General features: G+C 42.5%; 1 protein-coding gene across 5 annotated transcripts in view; it reads right to left on the bottom strand.

Moving 5' to 3' along the window:
* Positions 1-20,109, bottom strand: part of ANKRD28 (ankyrin repeat domain 28) — a 231,293-nt gene that overhangs the window by 46,832 nt on the left and 164,352 nt on the right. For all 5 annotated transcript variants that reach the window (XM_043540995.1, XM_043540994.1, XM_043540996.1 and 2 more), the window contains 6 exons: positions 14,631-14,694; positions 11,201-11,269; positions 8,135-8,275; positions 3,820-3,931; positions 3,052-3,078; positions 1,854-1,928 (listed from right to left, as the gene is read on the bottom strand). In XM_043540995.1, the coding sequence (XP_043396930.1) occupies positions 1,854-1,928; positions 3,052-3,078; positions 3,820-3,931; positions 8,135-8,275; positions 11,201-11,269; positions 14,631-14,694 (488 nt within the window). The remainder of the gene's footprint in view (positions 1-1,853; positions 1,929-3,051; positions 3,079-3,819; positions 3,932-8,134; positions 8,276-11,200; positions 11,270-14,630; positions 14,695-20,109) is intronic.

Raw genomic sequence — 20,109 nt, 5'->3', positions numbered from 1 at the left:
CTACCTTGAATGGTGCCTTACATTATGCACTAACTACTTATGCTAAACAATCTGTTCCATCTAGCTGTGATGCTCACAGTACTTTTTCCAGACCTGAAGAAGAGCTGTGTGTGGCTCCAAAGCTTGTTTGTCTCACCAATAGAAGTTGGTCCAATAAAAAATATTACTTCACCTACTTTGTATCTCTGACATCCTGGGACCAACACCAGCTACAACCACACCACATACAGGAAATTTGCCGTAAGAAAAAAAGAAAAAAAAAAACAGACCAGGTGGTTGAAGCTAGCATTGTTGGCAGAATGGAGACTATTCAGAAAGTGATGCAATAAGACTAGAATGGATAATTGTGGAAAATCTACTATGTAAGACCTGTCATGACAATGTGTCAAATGCCATGGTACAGCTGTGAGAACAAACAAACAACTTCAAGTGCTGGTCCAAGCCATTACACAAATAAATAAATACATAAATAAATAATATGTTTATTTAAGTTTCAGAGTAGCAGCCGTGTTAGTCTGTATTCGCAAAAAGAAAAGGAGTACTTGTGGCACCTTGGAGACTAACAAATTTATTTGAGCATAAGCTTTCGTGAGCTACAGCTTACTTCATTGGATGCATCAAATAAATTTGTTAGTCTCTAAGGTGCCACAAGTACTCCTTTTATTTAAGTTGTCAGGGATCCTTCATACCCCCTTGGGTGTCTAGCCTATAACGGGGCAACATACTGTCCTCATTCTCAGTACTCCAGAAACTGCTCAGACCCGTTTTCTTTTAGTGTTCAGGCTGTATTTTATTCTAAGCCTTCCACCCACACCAGTTCAGTCTAACACCACAGTTTTAAGCCTCTACATCTTTCAGCCCTTCTTTGCTAGGGCCCCAGGAGGAAAAGAGATCACCCTTTTGGAAGCGCTCTCTTTCTACACTCAGCTAGCCCTGTCCTCACCCCCTTTGTAACACTTCCTTCCTGGCCTTTATCAGCTTTTATAACTAGCTGAGGGCTAATTAATTTCTGACTTCCCTAGCCAATCTTTCTGATTAGCTAATTGTTCAATTAGCCGTCACTGGGGAAACTAATTGAGGCTACAGAGATCGGAGTGCTGACTCACCTGTCAGGTTTCAGCACTCTGTCACAAGCCAGTGTCCTCATGTAATTCCAGGACTAGTCCCCTCTAATTTTTTTTTCTATTGCTAATATTTAGCAGTCACCTTACTGATGCCACATCATTTCTTTTGGTCCTGTGTATCAAAAACACATGTGTTTGTCATACCTATGCACCATCAATTTTTAATATTTGCTTTACACTTATTTAGAAGGGGACACTTTTTAATTATTTTAACTTATTCGTATTACAAGTAAAACAATGATTAGAGGAAAAAAATACTTAATTCAAGCTTGCTTACTTTGCATTTCACTGCACTTTTATATGATTGGTTTCATTGTTTTCCCTGTGCAGTCAGCTCCCTGATAATTTGTGTGTGTCTTTCACAAACAACAGGGGAGAGAAAAACATTTTTTAAAATAGGGAAAGGTTGCTCTAAATAATAAAAAATTGGCAAGGGAATTCAGCAGCAGGTACAGTACTTGAAACCAGTTTTAACTTTTTTTTTTTTTTAAATACTGAACAGATTTGATGTTGACAGTGTTTCTTCAAGAGCACATTTACAATTGATATACAAAATCTTACGCAACTCACGTAAGAGAGCATGTATATTGCTAATTGAAAACTACTGATATTGACCTGCGAATAAACATCTGGCATGAATCAAAACTATCTTGCATCAGTCAAAAAACTGTTGTGCATACATCTATATGATTCAGTAGACCAACAATCACTAGCGAATGAAATACTTACAGCTAAATGCAATGGACTAATTGGTGCTCTGTTGTCGGAATCATTCAGCATGTCAGTACCTGATGTTTCCATTAGCTAGCAGAAATACAAATATAGATCAAATGCAAGAAAACGGTTTTAAAATACACTCTTCAACAATAGCATGGGAATTGCTATCCCTCACCACTTACAGATTAAAATGCACACAAATTCCACAGACATGGTAGTTTTCCCCTGCAACTATTGTATAAATGACTATTTCAATCTTTTAAAGGCTTCGGGCTTTACTTTTAAATGCTTCGGGCTTTTAACACTCTTCCTGCATCTCCCCTGCCCAACTAGCAGGTGTTTCATTTGGCTTCATACTGAACTATTCAAATAAGAAATTCTTCCCAAATAAGGTATTTTCTTTTTTAAATAAAAGCAAACAAACAGATTATCCAAAAAGGAACACTGGATAGGTGGGAAACATATGATAAGTAAGGGGAAGAGTAGAAGGAGAAGGAAAAGCAATGAAGAAAACAGACATGGAAAGCCTAATCAAAGTAATCCTCAGCAACAAGGGGAAGGAGGAGAGAAAAACCACAAATTTGCATGAAAAGGAAGAGATGAATCAAGGCACATATAGTATTATAAAATGAGTTTAAAAATCCCTGTGTGTTTTCCTGTGGTGGCCCATTCAAAATTTGCTTGGTGTATTAACGTAGATTCTTTTTCAGGACTGCAGTTAATTAAATACAGCAGAATCCCAACTATTCAAAATGCTTGGACACCACCCAGTACATCTGGATAACTGAATTAACAGACAGGGACCTATCAGTTTGTTTAGAAAGAATGGTTCCAACCACTGAAATTCCACTCTACTTGAAAAGCAATTGCAATTAGCAGGGCTAGGCACTTTCTAAATATGATCATGTAACTGGTTAAACCAATTCAGACTTTATATATATGATTGTAAGCCTCTTGGGGCAGGGACTGTCTTTTTTCCTGTTTGTACGGCACGTAGCATAACTGGTTCTTGGTCCATGACTACGGTTCGTAGGTGCTATGGTAATACAAGAAGTAATAATAATAATAATAAGTAGTAGTATTAATATAAAATGCATGGCTGTTCACTGGAAAGCACACAGTTGGACACCCTAGGATAAGCAATAGTATTCCGAGACATAATGCTCCATTTTGCTATACAATACTTTAATGATAAAGTGTACACACTTACAACATCTAGGGGAGTTTCACTTGCAATCTAAAATTTAAAAAAAATTTTTAGGTCAACAGGCTTGAAAAAATTGAAAATACAAGTGTAATTTTAATATATAAGTACTAACTGTAAACATGGAACAGAAAACAAATATCAAATCGTATACTTTTGTGCCAAGTGCTGATCAAAATCTACTGTGAAGCTGTTATTTAAATGTATTAGGTCGCCATTAGTCACTGCAATATTATGATCAAAATATTTCAAAATTAGATCCTTTGCTTTCAAATAAGTAAATCTCTCTCAGGCAAAACGTACTTTGCTCTTGTTTTTAATCCATAAGAGCTCATATTAAATCAGTTAACACATCTCAGAGGGCTACTAGTGGTTTTAATACTTTAGCTAACAGAAGAAAAATTACAGTTTTTTAAACAAAAAATATTCTCTGTGTTATCTCACTATCTAGAACAACAATCCTTTCAACCATTTGATTCTGTCTAAGTTATTTACATGTCCTCATTACCACAGTATGCAAGTGTGTCATAATCTTTAATGTTTTTATCTTCAAATCACTCCTGTGAGGTAAAGAAGTACTTTCATCCCCACTTCACAGTTGGGGAACAGAGAGAGACTCAGTGACTTGTGCAACACGTGTGGAAGGTTGCACAGAGTAGGGAATTAAACCTGGATCTTAAATTCCAGGCCAGCAGCCTAACCTAGAAGAACTCTACAGGTAGACAGTAACTATTTCACAGTAAGTCGGGGGGTTTTTTTGTTTTGTTTTTTTACCAGTTCAAGACACAAGCGATGACCGTAGGCAGCAGAATAATGAACTGCATTGTATCCTTGTTTGTCTCGGATCCCTGGATTTGCATCATTTCTTAGTAAGTATTCCAGGCACCTGTGAGAAGTGACAAATGAGAATCATATTAATAATGTTAAAATTCAACTTTTCACTAATTGGTAAACTAGTACTTGCCTTGAAAATACAAAAAGTCCAATTTTATTATATGCAACAAATAGGATCATCAAATTGCCATGCCTTACTACATCAAACAGTGGTCCGTGTATCCCAGTATTCAGACGGACAAAGAGCAGTACCAGAAGATGTAGAGGAGCATGTAAGACCATCACAACAGACATTTACACATGTAATATGCCTAGGGAGACAGTGTCTTCCTAACCCCAGACAGTCAATGGTTGGCTTATGCCTTGTTGCATGAAGGTTGATATATCTCGAGTAAAATTTCTTCTTCAGGTTGGGGAAAGGTACGGTGACAGCAAAATGCAAGGAGGAGCAGATTGTTTAGCAAAAGTAAAAAGAAAAGGAGTACTTGTGGCACCTTAGAGACTAACCAATTTATTTGAGCATAAGCTTTCGTGAGCTACAGCTGCTCAAATAAATTGGTGAGTCTCTAAGGTGCCACAAGTACTCCTTTTCTTTTTGTGAATACAGACTAACACGGCTGCTACTCTGAAATTTAGCAAAAGTAGTTAGCACCGATTGTAAGGGACCATTCAAGGCAGAATGATCTGTTAATACCTCAGCAGTCATAAGATAAAAAGAGGAGGTTAGTGGGTTACAGATTGTGTAATAAGCCATAAATCCAATGTGTCTGTTCGGTCCATGACTTTTAGTGTCTAGCAGAGTAATGAATTTAAGCTCCCAGGTTTATCTTTTGAAAGTGTTGTGCCGGTTTCCTTTGAGGATGAGGGCTGATAGGTCAGATGTAGAGTGATTGCTTTGTGAAAAGTGTTCACTCAGAGGTGATAGGGTGTTTTTGTCTTTTATCATTTTCCTGTGTGAGTTTATTTGAAAGCATAGTGATTGTCTGGGTTTACCCACATAGTTGTTGGGGCATTTAGTGCACTAACACACCTTTCAAGATCCATGGATCCTACATATGCCTATCACAACATGTGCTATACCTCATGTGGTATACAGCACTAAGTCCATATTAATATGGCAGCACTTATATTCCAGTCCATATTATGTCTACCTCTCATTTATTTGCTAGCTTGATGACTGTCAAATATTTCTAAACAGGTTGAAGCATGACTTTCCTCTACAAAAGCTTATCCCTATTGTTTTATAACTCACTCTATTTTTTTCAACTAATTTATCTGATACAGACTTAAGGCTTGCTAGTTTGATTCCCAGGAATACAAGTGTTTGTTAAACATACTCTGGAGACAGGCTACATCTACTCTACAGCACTTACAGCAGCGCAGCTACACTGATGCAGCTGTGCTGCTGTAGCGCTTGTGGTGAAGACGCTCTAAGCTGATGGGAGAGAAATCTCCCGTCACTTAAATACTCCACTTCCGACAAGAGGCAGTAGTTATGTTGGCAGGAGAACCTCTCCCACTGACATAGCACTGTCTACACTGGCACTTCCATCGGTATAACTTATGTTGCTCATGGGTGTGGATTATTCACACCACTGAGCGACATAAGTTACACCAAAGTAATTTATAGTGTAGACAAGGTCAAAGACTCAGACTTTAAGGTCAGAAGGGACCATCATGGCCATCTAGTCTCACCTCTTGCATGTTGCTGGCCACAGAACCTCACCCACCCACTCCTGTAATAGACTCCTAACCTATGGATGAGTTACTGAAGACTAAAGACTTCAAGTTAGAGAATCCACCATTTACACTAGTTTAAACCTGCAAGTCACCTGTACCCCATGGTGCAGAGGAAAGCGAAAAACCCCCAGAGTCTCTGCCAACTGGACCCAGGAGAAAATTCCTTCCCAACCCCAATTATGGTGATCAGTTACACCCTGAGCATGTGGGCAAGACCCACCAGCCAGACACCTGGAAAAGAATTCTCTGTAGTGACTCAGAGCCCTCCCCATCTAGTGTCCCATCACCAGCTGTTGGAGATGTTTGCTGCTAGCAGTCATAGATCAGCTACATGCCATTGTAGGCAACTTCATCATACCATCTCCTCCACAAACTTATCAAGCTCAGTCTTGAAGCCAGTTAGATTTTTTTGCCCCCACTGCTCCCCTTGGAAAGCAGTTCCAGAAATTCACTCCTCTGATGTCTAGAAACCTTTGTATAATTTCAAGCCTGAACATGTTGATGGCCAGTTTATATCCATTTGTTCTTGGGTCAACATTGGCATTTAACTTAAATAACTCCTCTTCCTCCCTGGTATTTATTCCTCTTATGTATTTAGAAAGCGCAATCATATCTCCCCTCAGCCTTCTTTCGGTTAGGCTAAACAAGCCAAGCTCTTTGAATCTCCTCTCATAAGGTATGTTTTCCATTCCTCAGATCATCTTAGTAACTCTTCTCTGCACTTCTTCCAGCTTAAATTCATCTTTCTTAAAGATGGGAGACCAAAACTGCATATCGTATTCCAGATGAGGTCTCACCAGTGCCTTGTAAAATGGTACTAACACTTCCCTTACCGGATGCATCCTAGCCTTTTTCACGGCTGCATCACATGGCATTTTCATGGCAGCCCAGAGTCATCCTGTGATCAATCAATGCTTTTTATAAATGGGGAGAAGGTAGGAAGAGTGCCATTGTTTCAGAAAATCATCTCTGGGAACATCTGCACAAACTTTATGAAAAAGCACACAAATGTTCCAGAGATTCCATATAGATTACTTACCTGACATTGTCTCCAGCACTTATATTCCAGCCCAATACTAATTTCCAGTTTTGTTTTTATTATTAATCTCCTTCTGAATGTGAGCCAGACAGAACTTGTTTTCCAACTGGTCTTAAGCATGTTGCTGCATCCACTCAAAAAGCTGCTTCTCAGGTTCTACTACTTGGCAGTCTGTCTTCCAGAGAGCCAACTGTTCATCAGAACATTAATATTTCAAGGATTTTGGAGATCATTCTTTGAGTTATTTCCCAAAGCACTGAAATATTACTATCATAATTCATCCTCTAGCCTCTGCAAGACAGCTGGCAAAACAATGTAACCTCACTCTGATGCTGAAGACTCACTCTGGTGCTGAGGCACTGATGTCTTTGAGAGCAACTGTGAAACTTGGAATCTTGGAATGATTTAAGTGATAATTAAAGTAAATACCCCTCAACAAATGCCAGCAGGAAGTGGGATTACATACCTAACAGAGAAGTAGCAAAGGTAAACAACAGAAAAACCTAGACTTTACATGGAAGGGGTATATATACTTTAATGCCTACTAAAATGGCTGGTAGTGATTACTGGTATCTCTACTCTTTATTTACACTTAAAAAGGCCCAATAAGTTATGCACGGCTATTCTGTATCACATGTTCCTCTCATTGTTACCATCACCCTCTCTCTTTTTGTTTGTTACTTCTACATGTTGGGTCTTGAGATTGCAAGCTTTATGCAGAACATCTCTTCTCGTACTGTCCCAGAACAATGACAGTCTTTTTAGTTTTGATGTAGTACAAAAAGCTTCTGAGCAGATTTCGTTAATAAAAAAACAAGAAATTTGACCAAACTTGGCAGCTATAACAAGAGAATCCTTTTTACTGTTACCATAATGAAGACAAAAGTCATAAAGCAATCTTCGCCTATAAATGTTAAAATGTTTATGTATTTAAATAAATATTTTACATTCAGCCTACCTCAGGATAAGGATAACTCAGACTTGTCTTACAGCATTAAGTCTGATGATCCAGCAAGGGAAACAAATGGGAGAGTCAAGGACCTATCACCTAAAACATATTGCCTCCAATCCTCTAGAGCTGAAATATCGGAATTTTTATAAAAAATGACTCCTCTAGTATAGCTATCGGGAAGTCTCATAAGCAGCCAAGACCCAGATCACATTTACTTTGTGCAGAGCAGGAATTTAATCCACAGTGTATAGCCAATTAAGACTTCAACATTAAAATCCAGAAGATTACAGTACACCTAGCTGTATGGGGAGGGGGAAAAAAAAACAAAAAACCTCAACATGTTTAAACCAAAGTATTTCTTACATTCTGAACAGACCAACAAACACATTCCATTTAGCCATCTTCAAAGAAATATAAAAATTACATTTGGCATATATGATTACAGGTGTTCTGCAGGAAGGAACAAAAATACAGCAGCTCTGAAGTCTTTAAATATTCACCCTTTCGTATGACATGACACTTACTTGCCATCTGTGTCTGATGCAGCTGCATAGTGCAATGGTGTACAACCCCTCTCGTCAAGGTCATTCACACTAGCTCCAGATCCCACAAGGGCGAACAGGCACTGGTAATTACAATTGGCAGCAGCATAATGAAGTGGAGTTCTTTAGTACACATTCAAATACAAGAGAAAGACATACAACAGATTAATGACAAAAATGCAAAATAAAATGAAATTTTAAAAACATGTTTATATTCTATTTTATTATTGGCTGAATAATTCAGTTCTAATATGTAAATATTACATGGTTCCGTAAAAATCATTTTAAAAAGTGTAATAGCAGTCCAGGGTACATATTTGTCAGCCAATACATGGACAGTTTGTGGGTGTTGAGAGGTGTATATACATGCACAGGAAAATGAAAAATAATTATTGAAAGATCTATTTGTTCAAACAATTTAATTGTAGGCCATTCACTGACAAAACATGAGCAAATCTGATCATCCATAGTGCAAAGCCACCAAGAAAGACAGGAACAAAATGCAACTGTTTATTTAGGGTGAAATTTAACCCTTCCTACAGAACACCTAAAGTAATTTTGTGTGGAGTGCTCAGTAGGGTTTTGAGACCAAAACTGAGATGTAATGTGGAGTCCTACAGTGTGTCTATTTGTTTCATCCTGTCTTAACGTACCAAAAATATATGCTTGTATAGAAAATAAAACAAATGACGATTTTTTTAAAGTATGCGTTTGATTTTAAAGAAACTTGAAATTTGAATTTCACATGGAAATATTATATTGATGAATTACTCAGCCTTGGGGGAAAACGATTACAAAGCATAATATAGTATATAAACAATTTTCAGAAGTCAATGACCTAGGTGCTTTTGAAAATTTTACACAAGTGACTGAGGGATCTAAGGGCATGTTCATACTATCCCGCAATTTGGACACAGGGATTGGGAATAGCAGTGCGCACCACAGTTCCCCACGTGGACACCAATTTACAGGTTCGAAGTTTAGACCTGCCAGCAAGTTAAAAAAGTATGGGCTGGATGGACTATAAGGTGGATAGAAAGCTGGGTAGAGATCAATTGCTCTATGTCTAGTTGGCAGCCAGTATCAAGCAGAGTGCCCCAAGGGTCGGTCCTGGGGCCGCTTTTGTTCAATATCTTCATTAATGATCTGGAGGATGGCGTGGATTGCACCCTCAGCAAGTTTGCAGATAACACTAAACTGGGAGGAGAGGTAGATACGCTGGAGGGTAGGGATAGGATACAGAGGGACCTAGACAAATTAGAGGATTGGGCCAAAAGAAATCTGATGAGGTTCAACAAGGACAAGTGCAGAGTCCTGCACTTGGGACGGAAGAATCCCACGCACCGCTACAGACTAGGGACCGAATGACTAGGCAGCAGTTCTGCAGAAAAGGACCTGGGGGTTACAGTGGACGAGAAGCTGGATATGAGTCAACAGTGTGCCCTTGTTGACAAGAAGGCCAATGGCATTTTGGGATGTATAAGTAGGGGCATTGCCAGCCGATCGAGGGACGTGATCGTTCCCCTCTATTCGACATTGGTGAGGCCTCATCTGCAGTACTGTGTCCAGTTTTGGGCCCCACACTACAAGAAGCATGTGGAGAAATTGGAAAGAGTCCAGCTGAGGGCAACAAAAATGGATTAGGGGACTGGAACACATGACTTATGAGGAGAGGCTGAGGGAACTGGGATTGTTTAGTCTGCGGAAGAGAAGAATGAGGGGGGATTTGATAGCTGCTTTCAATTACCTGAAAGGGGGTTCCAAAGAGGATGGATCTAGACTGTTCTCAGTGGTAGAAGATGACAGAACAAGGAGTAATGGTCTCAAGTTGCAGTGGGGGAGGTTTAGGTTGGATATTAGGAAAAACTTTTTCACTAGGGGGGTGGTGAAGCACTGGAATGCGTTACCTAGGGAGGTGGTGGAATCCCCTTCCTTTGAAGTTTTTAAGGTCAGGCTTGACAAAGCCCTGGCTGGGATGATTTACTTGGGGATTGGTCCTGCTTTGAGCAGGGGGTTGGACTAGATGACCTCCTGAGGTCCCTTTCAACCCTGATATTCTAGGATTCTATGAAATATAATCAGCAGACCAACAAAAATTTAAAATGCAGCTTCCACAGGGAAAACTACTACAATTAACCCCTCTATACTCAGCCAAGGGTGTAAGTAGGATTTCAAAGGGAGACATGATTCACAGTCAGATACTTCTGCTGGAGTCCTACTCCTGTCACTCAACCAAGGACTGAGGGACCATTTCCACTAAATCATTGATGCTATGAAGAATATTTTTAAATTATGATAAATTCTTGCCTCTGGTTCTTCCAGAGCATCTCTTCTTAGTTGTCTGTCTTTCTGATTGTAATCTCTTTGGCTGTCTTTAATTAGTGTCTTTCACAAGCACTAACCACGCTGTCTGCACTTAAATAACAATTGAGGCTAGCAATAGCAGTGGGTTATTTGAAGAAAGTCCAGAGTGAGAGTAAAAGCGAGAGAAAGCTATATGAAGAAGGGATGGATGGAGGTAAAAAGGAAAGCTATTTTATTAAAAGAATTTAGATTTTACTTTAAAAAAATATATAAGATTGCAAAATGTTCAGAAGTGGCAAAGTGAACAGGTTGATGAAGAGCATTTATAGCCTTGACACGTGGGCTAATGAGGAGAAATCAGTAAATCTACAGGTTGAGAGCCACTTAAACCCATCAGGATGCACCTTACACCAAAAACATCTTTATTAAAGTTACAGTAACATATGAGATCAATTGGACAATTTGAAAGAAAAAACAAATACATACTAAAATACACAAAACTATATAACAGAATGTAACAAATCAAACACCTTGTGACTTTTTTATAATCACAAACTTTCAATGCTTAGACTAAATTGGTTGTAGTGCTTGGATGGGGACCCAACAATTTATTATGAATACAATCACTCCAAAAGCAATGTATTGTGATGGAATATGGGTTCCTTCACACAGAACTATTGTGCTACTTATGTGCATATTTTAATGAAGTTCTAAATTCCACACACTTAGAATGTTGTGTCCTACCTCCCAAATTTGTCCTTTTTGTTGAAGTCTGCACCAGTGTTGAGCAGAAGGTTTAGGCACTCCAAATTCCTATTAAATTAATGCAACATTGATTGCAAATTAAATTTTTAAGAACACAGCGCCCTTTACAAACTATCAGAATTGCTGCACAGTTATTTATCACACAACAATATTTTTACTGATAATGAATCAAACCATATTTTACATACAAACCACCACCAAAAACAGACTTTAAAGTTGTAGAAGAAAATATTAAGGACCATAAACTGTCCTTGGTCCAAATGTGGGAATTTTGATGTTTATGTAGCGTGCCTTTTGAAATCAACAAGAGCATTGTCCTCAAGTAGTAAATACACTTCTAATTTGATGGAAACTTAATAGAAAAAATTAATGCATGCTAAGAGCTTTTTGCCAAGATTCAGCCCGTGGCAAGTTTTTACTTATAAATTTTTGTTTGTTTTAAAGCCAATTAATAAGTGCCAGGAAAAACAAAGTTTGCAATGTATATGCTATCTTTGATACTGCATTATGAAGAACGCTATCTTAAAAAATATTTATGGCAATAGCTGTGAATATTTTTCAGAGAGACAGGAAAATTACAATATGAAGCCTAAATGTAAGGATGGGAGTGAGGTAACATCACAAGTAATTTTTATTCCAAGGATAATGTTTTATACCAGTAAATAGAGCCCTATGCGGATAAAAAAATTTGTATTTCACATCTGATCTGCAAAAATGATCCACGGATATCTGCAGATTTGCTGGGCTTTAGATATAAAATGTGTATCCTCATCCACTCATGATCGCAAAAATGGTCTGCGGACATCCACCAATTTGCAGGGCTCTACCAGTAAACAACCACCCCAAAATCCCCAAACATAAAAATTACACTTGGTTTTATTATATTACTTTAAAATTATATGTGCATGCAGCATTGGCCATTTGATTTCCTGAAAGCTGTGTGCACTTGAGCATGTATGACAATCTACTGCCCAATTTTTCTAGGCAATATTGAATAGCTACTCTGTACTCTAATTTTATAGTGACTAATACACTGCTCCTCCCAATACCTGTGCACATGCTTGGCTTTATTAATGGGTGGCCAAAGTTAATGGGACTAATATTGTGGTTTTAGTCACAAGCATGAAGTGTCTGCAGAATCAAGGCCTATAGATTTACATGCACTCCTTAAGATGCCCACCTAGAGAAAAAATGCTAGTCAAATACTAGTTCTTCTACGGTCTGAATTCTTCAGATCACAATCCATCCATGAGCATTATTAATCAAAATTTCCTTGCTTCTGGTTAACTGAACTCCAGAACTTTGTTACTGTATGCAAAATTTAGCTTGACAAATCTATGTGCAGGTATATGCTAAACATACAGGTTTCCCAGGCTCTTACTGTGTGTGAGCACATTCATGCTATCCTCAGCTTCCCTCACATGCTGGTAAAAACATCTAAAACATGTTTTCTTAGTGAATAATCAAAAATAAGTTAGCACCCTTCATTTGCTGAAAGAAGTCATCTAATATCCAGATGTTTATAAATATAACAAACAGCATATACTATAAAGATATACACACACAGGGTAAAGTTGTAGCTAGCTCATACATAATTGTGCATGGGGAAAGGCAGTAGAGAGCCCTCCCCCAACTCTGTACAGCCTATTTCAAAGGGCTGCCCAGAATTACAGCTCCTATGCCCCACTGTAAGCAACTGAGTGGAAAGGGGACAAGCGAAGCAAGCAGGTGAGGTGGTGGTACCATACCCCTTCACCATGTGTCTCTGAAGTGCTCCTAACATAGGGTTCTGGTAAATGATAGCCCTAAATAACATGGTCTGTACTTTCTATAGGTAGTAAAACATACAAGTAAAATTAATCCATTTTGAGACAATCCTGAAACTGGAATAACACAGATTACTCCTGGGGGAATTCTGCACCACAAAATTAAAATTTCTGCACACAATATTTTAAAATTCTGCATATTTTATTTATCAAAATAATGCAACATAATCACTTTGGTTTCCATTATTTCAGTAATTTATTTAAACTACAATATAATGGATGGAGAATGGAAGTGGGGAACACTGGAGGAAATCCCCAAACCCCCTTGCCTAATAGTAATGTAGATAGGTTTCACCCTTTATTTCTCGTTATTAGGCAACATATATATGCAGCCATTTGCTCAGTGTTACATCAAACAACTGAAGAGAAAGTGAAGACTGGGGAAATCAAACTCACAATTTATATTCGCTACTGACCATCTCCAGAAAAGGAATTAGCAAACTTCATGGAGTACATTCTGATAGGAAATTTTTTCAGTCCAAAAAGTTAGACCCATTCTAATCACGAAAGCAACATAAGCATTAATAAGGCCATACTGTCCTTTACAGCACTCTGGCAATGTAAAGGAGCCTTAAAACGTTTACACCTATTTTATATTCCTGGGGGAATTCACAAAGACAAGGGGAATAATTCACTAAGCAGGCAGGCTGCTGCATTCTGCTCTGCCTGAGGGAGCAGAGCGTGTCCTACACCTACCTCCTCAGAAACACCCCAAAGCCCTGCCCCTCCATGCCGAACATGCTGCAATAGCGAGCGAGAGGGACAGAGTGTCACACACCCACACACACCCACCCCTGCCCATCCCCCAGGTGATTTACATCTCTACTGGCTTGAAGGGTTCATGTTTAGTTCATCCACCTGGAAACATTCAGGGCACACCCTGAGTGTTGTGTGGGAGCAATGCACACACTGCTCATGGACCATGGGAAGTCGCTTAGAGGACATGAACCGTGGGAAGCTTCCTTGGAATGGGCTCAAGGCCTGAGAGCAAGGACAGTAGTAGATAGAGGCTAGTAAATAAGAATATTAATCAAAGTCATATTATTTCCTTTGTTGTGTCCTTTTGCGGTTGAAGTATGTAACGCGCAGGGGGGAGAGAATAAAAGGGAAGGTGGAAAGCTGACAGGCAGCAGCCCGTTAGCAGACCAGCTCGCTTGCTCGCTAAAAGCTGTGTTCCGTCTTGTCATTGAACCGCCACACTGGCTGCTCCAGGCACCCGAACCAACCTGCCTACACTGCCGGGGAGGGGCTTGTGACCACTCTTGCGGCTTCCCTTTGCTTCCCCATCAGAAGTCATTTTTCTGCGGGGAAGCAAAGAAATCTGCGAGGGACATGAATTCTACGCACGCGCACTGATGCAGAATTCCCCCAGGAGTAACTGATTCTGTTGGTCATTACAATAAAAGATTGATGACTGAGTAGAAATTGCAGTTTATGCCTTTTTAAAGCTTGCAGAAAGACACCGTCTTGAAGTTATGTTCATACCTACAAAGCTCCTTGGGGGAAAAAAAGAGGAGAAAAACACTGTCAGGATCAACGATTTAAGAAAAAAAAATTAAAGTGAAGGCAGAGCTGCTACCTACCCTCCAGCTGCAGCTGCATGAAGGCAGGTCCTGCCAAAATCATCTGGGGTGTCTATGTCAAAGCCTACAAAAATAAGTTAGTATATTGTGAAACCATGTATGTAATTTAACCTTTTCACCAAATTGCCCTTCAATAATTAAGCTGTAGTTTATGTTATTTACAACAGTAAATGTTGAAACACAAAAATATACTCTATCTGAAATAAAACCATGTTTGCAATATTTCAAGAAATGCGTATTCCGTTAAAAATGACAAAGGTAACAATGGAAACTTATCTTTAATGACATTAGGGCTAAAAGCAATTTCTGATAGGAGTGTCTTTGTTTATCCCTTTTGTTAAAAATACCAACATTTTTATATCTGATACTGAAACATTTATTTATGGAAAAATGCAATAGCAACTTTAAGTACAAGCTAGTACTACTCACCTTAACATTCAGCGTTCTGCATACCAATCTTTTAAAGGGAGGGAATGTCAGCATTACTAAATCCAGAAGCTAATCACATTATTTCATCCTTCAACTTACTTCTCTATTCCCAGGTAAAGAACTTGGTTAAAATGGAGTGAAGATTATAAACACCAGTTACTCAAGGGGAAAAAGGCCTTTAGAGAATGGTGTAGTTTTCTCAAAAAATGTTATACGAACTCTGGAAATTCAAATTTAAGATCAAACTTAAATCCAAATATTTGAAAGTAGGGAGATGCACAACTAAGGTCACCAACGGAGCCTTAACTTTGCTCCTGTATCACTGCTCTCAGAAACAACTGCTAGGAGACTATCCAATACTTAAGACCAGAGCCGTCCCTTGGGTTCGGTGAATTGGGGTGACTGCCTCGTGCAGGAGGTGGGTGGGGAGGTGAGGCAGGAGGGCAAGCGGGGTGAGGAGGCTAAAGGGGAGGTGAGCGGCAGGCGGGAGGGAGGAGCAGCCCCCGAACCAGAACCTCCCCTCACCCCCAGAGCCTTCTGCCCGCCAACAGGCCCTGCCGATCAGCATATTCCCCTCCCTCTCAGCATCTACCGTGGATAAGATATTTCACAGTGTCAGGAGGCGCTGGGGGGGATGGGCGAGAAGTGAAGGCGCAGCCCGCTTGGGGGAGGGGGCGGAACTGGGCGGGGAAGAGGCAGTGCATGGGCGAAGCGGGGGTGGGAAGAGACAGGACAGGAGTGGGGCCTTGGGGAGCATCCCCCAGTAGATTAGAAACTCGTTGCCTATGTCCCAGGCCCCATACACCCCTAGGGACGGCCTGCTTAAGACATACAACATCATTACACTACTGACTCTGAAAACTCAACAATGATCATCTAACTGGATTACCTTACTTGTGTTGATAGGTTAGTTTTACCTCACTATAGCAAACACCTCTTGTTTTCTTTAAGTCCCCATGCAGTTCATGAAGAGAAAAAAGAACAAAAAGGAAAAAAGAGAAAAAGAAAGAGAAAGAAACAAACCCAGCCCACATCTCTGCTAAATGCTTCCACACTCAGGACAATCCACCATAGGAGTCAGGATATCAAAAGCACGGTTATCTGATTAGCATACATACACATGCACAGTCAAAAGAACAGTGCTTTCTACATGATTCTAAGCATGCTATGCTGAGGGGAACATGGGATTTAAAGAAGTCGTTCTTCGAAGATAATATTAATAGTAGGGGAACAGAGTGGGAGGTAAAAAAAAGAAGATATGCTTATGTATAACACAACTTTGTTTTCTACAAAGGTTCCATTTCTCTGTTCTGGTAGCTCTCAAGTGGAATAAAGTGAGAGAACTCCCCCCACCCGCACCTCACAGGGCTCACCTGAGGTACTCCAACTCACAACTGGGAAAGGTCCACAGTCATCTGGCATATGCTAGAGCAATTCAGGGATTTTTCTAATTTAAGCTAATGAACTGGGACTGACTCCATGACAATCAGGGAAGGGTAACTTTTTGCCCAGTGTCACACCCAAACTAATCTCAATGCAGGAGAGAATATGGCCCCAAAAGTATGTTAATTCCAAATTAGACTTCCTAAGAAAATAGTGGATTTACCAAGTATAAGAATGTGACTGAAGTGAAATGAAACAATAAATGGCACGGAGAAAGTACAATGAAACTGAAAGGCAACAAACTGAGAACCAAGAAAAGAAGACAATTACCTTTTCCATAAGTGGCGTTCTTCGAGATGTGTTGCTCATGTCTATTCCACAATAGGTGTGCGTACTCGCCATGTGCACCGGTGCCGGAAGTTTTTCCCCTAGCAGTACCCGCAGGGGGGAGTGCCCCCCACGACCGCTGGAGTGGCACCTGCCTGGTGCAGTATAAGGGGAGCTTCGCACTCCCCCCACCCTCAGTTCCTTCTTGCCAGACAACTCCGACAGAGGGGAAGGAGGGTGGGATATGGAATAGACATGAGCAACATATCTCAAAGAACACCAGTTACGGAAAAGGTAACTGTCTTTTCTTCTTCGAGTAATTGCTCATGTGTATTCCACAAGAGGTGATTCCAAGCTATATCTGTTGGAGGTGGTTAGGAGTTCACAAGATCCCAGGACGGACGACAGCCCTGCCGAACCTGGCATCATCCCTGGTTTGGGGGACAATCACATGGTGCGAGGTGAACGTGTGAACCGAAGACCACGTGGTAGCCCTACAAATGTCCTAGATGGGGACGTGGGCCACGAAGGCAGCCGATGAAGCCTGCGCCCAAGTCGAGTGTGCCCTCACAATGGGTGGCGGGGGGACACCTGCCAGCTCATAACAGGAACGGATTCACAAAGTGATCCGATTGGAAAGCCGCTGAGTGGAAATCAGCTCGCCCCTCGCACACTCAGCCAAGGCGACGAACAGTTGTGAGGACTTTCTGAATGGCTTGGTCCGCTCGAGGTAGAAAGCCAGAGCCCACCGCACACTGAGCGTGTGGAGACGGCGCTCCTCACTGGACGTGTGAGGCTTGGGGCAGAGGACCAGTAGAAAAATATCCTGACCCATGTGGTAGGCGGAGACCACCTTCGGGAGGAACGCGGGGTGTGGGCGGAGCTGGACCTTGTCTTTATGAAAGACTGTGTAAAGGCGGCTCGGATATCAGGACCCTGAGCTCCGAGACTCACCTGGCCGACATGATTGCAACCAGGAAGGCCACCTTCCACGAGAGGTGAGCCCAGGAGCATTTGGCCACTGGTTTAGACGGGGGCCCCGTGAGACGAACCAACACCAGGTTTAGGTCCCACTGCGAGAACGGGTGTCTAGAATACGGAAAAAGACGATCCAAACCCTTAAGTAACCTGCCAGTCATAGCATGGGAAAATACTGTGTACCCTTGCACCAGCGGATGGAAGGCCGATATGGCTGCCAGGTGAACCTTGACTAACGAGGGCATCAGGGCCTGGGTCCTCAGGTGGAGGAGGTAATCAAGGATAAGCTGGATCAGGGAGGTCACCGGGGAGACACCCTGGTCCACCGCACACCTAGAAAACTGGGATCACTTCACCAAATAAGCACAGCGAGTGGAGGGCCATCTACTTTCGAGGACGCACTGCACCTGCTCTGAGTTCGTTCTTTCCTCTCCACCTAATCACTGAGCAGCCACGCCGCGACGTGAAGAGCCGCCAGGTTGGGGTGGAGGAGGCGGCCCTGGTCCTGAGAAGCAGGTCTGGGCGGAGCAGCAACAGCCACGGCGGAGCTACCGCCAGGCCTGTGAGGGTCCCATACCAATGCTGCCTCGGCCACACCAGGGCAATCAGGAGGACCCAGGCCTTGTCTGTCTATCTTCTCCAGGACCCTGCTGATTAGAGGGAACGGGGGAAAACGTGTAGAGAAGCTGGCCTGACCAGGACAGGAGAAAGACATCGGAGATAGCACCCCTCCCCAGGCCCCCCGGAGCAGAACCGGGGGCATCGCCGATGGGCCACTTCCAGGAGCAGGGACCACTCATGTTGTGAGGAAAAGTCCTTGCACAAGCAATCCCCCCTCTCGTTCCGGGCGCCCAGTAGGTGGAAGGCCTTCAAGTGGATGTCCTGGGCTATACAAAAGTCCCAAAGCCTGAGGGCTTTGCAGCAGAGGGCAGAGGATCGGGCCCCGCCTTGCCTGTTGGTATAGAACACTGAGTCCGTGAGGACCCTACCTTGCCCTCCAGGTGCGAGCGGAAGGCCACACATGCCAGCCGCACCAGCCTGAGCTCCTTGACGTTTATATGTAAGGTCAGGTCTTGAGCCGACCACAGGACTTGGGTCTGAAAGTTCCCCACATGGGCCCCCCAACCCAGGTCGGACGCATCGGACACCAGCTCCAATGACGGGGCCCTGTCCCTTAACGGGACCCCTTGGAGCATGTTGTTTGGGGCGGACCACCACCGTAGGGAGGTGATCACAGAGTCCAGCACGGTGAGGACCTTGTCCATCCTGTCCGTGGCCTGGGAGAACTTCGAGGCCAACCAGAACTGGAGGGGCCTCATCCTGATCCTGGCATAACGGACCATGTACGTGCACGCCAACATGTGACCCAAGAGTTGTAGGCAAACCCTGGCTGTTGTTACCGGGAACTTTGTGACCAAATCGATGAGAGCTTTCAGGGTCTCGAATCTGTCAGGCAGGAGAGAGGCTCTGGCCGACACTGCGTCCAGGAGCACCCTGATAAACTCTATGCGTTGGAGCGGGACTAACATGGACCTGGTGTTGTTTACCAACAGGCCCAAGGCAGTGCACGTGGACAGGAGGAGCGCCACGTGATCCCTCACCTGTGACCGGGAGGTGCCCTTGACAAGCCAATCATCCAGATAGGAAAATATCTGGACCCCTCGCCGTCTGAGGTAGGCCACTACCATTGACATGCATTTTGTAAACACCCTGGGGGCAGTGGACAGACCAAATGGGAGGACCGTGAATTGGTAATGATTCTGTCCCACCACGAAATGGAAGAAGTGCCTGTGCCCCTCAAATATGTGGTTGTAGAAGTACGCGCCCTGTAGATCGAGGGCAGCGTACCAGTCCCTGGGATCCAGGGAGGGGATGATGGAGGCCAGAGAGACCATGCAGAACTTCAGCTTCACCATGTACTGGTTCAGACCTCGTCCCAGGCCGCCTGGAGGGCTTCAGGCATGGACGGCATCTGGAGAGGCCTGTTCCAGAGGGGCTGGGCTACTCTGCTCAACATGAGTCTGAGGCCTGGGGCCCAGTGGGAATCGAGGACTGCCTGACATGGGCCTAGCCTCTGTCCCAGACTTCCCTCGGTGCCGCTGCGAAAAGGAAGTCTTCCTGGCCCTTTTGGCGTGCCCGTGGGCGAGGAGCGGTGCCGACTGGTTGATGGCACCGGAGGGTGGCTGTGTACCGACGCCGCAGTGCCGGGTACCAGTTTGGAGCGGCGTGTCGGGTTCAGCGCCAACTCTACCAGGATGGCCCAGAGCCTAATATCCCTTTCTCTTTTGGTCCGAGGCTTAAATGACTTGCAAATCTTCCACCTTTCGCTGATATAGGTTTCTCCCAAGCAGCACAAACAGTC

The sequence above is a fragment of the Chelonia mydas genome, chromosome 2, assembly GCF_015237465.2.
Source record: "Chelonia mydas isolate rCheMyd1 chromosome 2, rCheMyd1.pri.v2, whole genome shotgun sequence".
NCBI classification, from domain to species: Eukaryota; Metazoa; Chordata; order Testudines; family Cheloniidae; genus Chelonia; species Chelonia mydas.
This window is presented reverse-complemented; position numbering and strand designations above follow the sequence as displayed.